Here is a 1,876-nt window from a genome sequence, read left to right as displayed (position 1 = left end):
TCTCAAGGGTCATGCACAGCTACCTCTTTATACTAGTTCCTCTTGGTTTACTGGCTGGTGTTTTCTGTATTACCGTACTGATCAGGAACAAAGTGAAGCATCAAATCCTGGATAATCTGGACATCTACCTTCTAACATTGCTGGTTACTGACGTTACAATCGTCTTGTACTCCTTTACCTCAAAGACGAGACCGGACTATCTAGAAATTTCTAATTTGAGCTGTGGAGTCTTAGCAGGTTTTTTCAATGTGAGTTATTTCTTCTCACAGTACCTGCTGATTCTAATCTTCCTAATCTTACTGATCATGAACAATTCCACAATATCTCAAAGTCATCTGAGATACATCTTCCTCACTTTAGCATTGTCAGTACTTATGTCTGTAGTAAACGTGTCACTACTGGGAACCTATGATAATCTTCAGAATATAACCCACTGCCAACTAGACCCATTAAATGCTAAACCGGCATATGACTTCTTCAAATTCTTAGCTGGATTCGGTGTCCCTTCCCTGGTTCTTCTGATATTCGCCATTCCGATCGTTATTCAAGGCCAAAAAATGGAAATATCTGAGAAGCTCCAGTTTCACATGGTATTTTTAGGTCATGTTGCAGTTATGTTTATATGTAGACTATTCTACAACATCATGCTCATGAGGAGGACAGGTTTAAAGATTTCGGGGTTCTACATCTCTCCAAGAGAGGAGCTAGTCCTGAACATTGCAGAACTGGTGGTATTCAGTGGAAGCTGCATAGGACTTATATTCACACTTGTCCTACACAAACCATGCCGGGAAGGTCTCAAGAAATCTGTGCAATTCTTAATCAATAAGTGCAGAAGAAAGGAAACACCGAACAGTATAATCTAACCATACCTGGTGCTCGGGTGGACCCCCAACAGAAAAGCTGCCACATACAAAGTCTATGTTATTAGACAAAATATTATTTTGAAGGTTTTTTTTCTAGGTTAGAAGGGAGCATCCCACAAAAAAAAAAATGTATAATGTTTTTTAAATGGATATATGTGTCATAAAGACTATTTGCTACTAATTGCTATGGGGAGATCTACCCTTTCCAAGGGCCCTACTGTGTCAATATCAACCCATATACCATCAAAAGATAATGGGTGGCAAATGAGCATTATGTTTTGGGAGCGGCACAAAAAAGGGGCCCTCATGTTGATTTTTTACAGGGGCCCCCATCTCTTCTATGTACTCCGAAAGTTAGTCTCATAGAGGTCTACTCATTCTCCTCAATATATCATAGGTCCTGGAACCAGACACAGCCGTTTTTAAAGAGCCAAATCTTAATCTTAAATGGAACAGCAATAGGCTGCACTTTAGACACAGTAGGCAATGGCATCCCTGAAAAGCCTCACACTCTAGTCTTTTTCACATTTATTGAAATGTAATTTAAACATCCCCTTTATCCACGTACAAAAGAAAACAGGTTAGAAAGCGATGAAACCATGGACACGTGAAATGGGACCAACAGAGATGAGCGAACTTACAGTAAATTCGATTCGTCACAAACTTCTCGGTTCGGCAGTTGCTTACTTTTCCTGCATAAATTAGTTCAGCTTTCAGGTGCTCCGGTGGGCTGGAAAAGGTGGATACAGTCCTAGGAGACTCTTTCCTAGGACTGTATCCACCTTTTCCAGCCCACCGGAGCACCGGAAAGCTGAACTAATATATGCAGGAAAAGTCAGCAACCGCCGAGCTGAGAAGTTTGTGACGAATCGAATTTACTGTAAGTTCGCTCATCTCTAGGGACCAATGCTGCCCCTAATCCATCGCACACATACAGTATTACCATATATATTTTTTCTATATCTATGTTATATGTATTCTATTAATATTTATGTCCTATTTGCTGTCAT

At 40.2% G+C, this 1,876-nt stretch overlaps 1 protein-coding gene across 1 annotated transcript in view; it reads left to right on the top strand.

Annotated features, from left to right (window-relative positions):
• The window catches only part of LOC130327199 (uncharacterized), a 21,774-nt gene extending 20,292 nt beyond the window's left edge, over nucleotides 1-1,482 (top strand). Inside the window, exon 2 of the mRNA XM_056553405.1 lies at nucleotides 1-1,482. This exon is cut by the window's left edge and continues 135 nt beyond it. Coding sequence (XP_056409380.1) covers nucleotides 1-866 — 866 coding nt within the window. The 3' untranslated portion in view covers nucleotides 867-1,482.
• The last annotated feature ends 394 nt before the right edge of the window (nucleotides 1,483-1,876 follow it).

This window comes from Hyla sarda, unplaced genomic scaffold (genome assembly GCF_029499605.1).
Source record: "Hyla sarda isolate aHylSar1 unplaced genomic scaffold, aHylSar1.hap1 scaffold_2941, whole genome shotgun sequence".
Taxonomy (NCBI): domain Eukaryota; kingdom Metazoa; phylum Chordata; class Amphibia; order Anura; family Hylidae; genus Hyla; species Hyla sarda.
The sequence above is the reverse complement of the archived record's forward strand: the minus strand, read 5'-3'. Positions and strand labels throughout refer to the sequence as shown.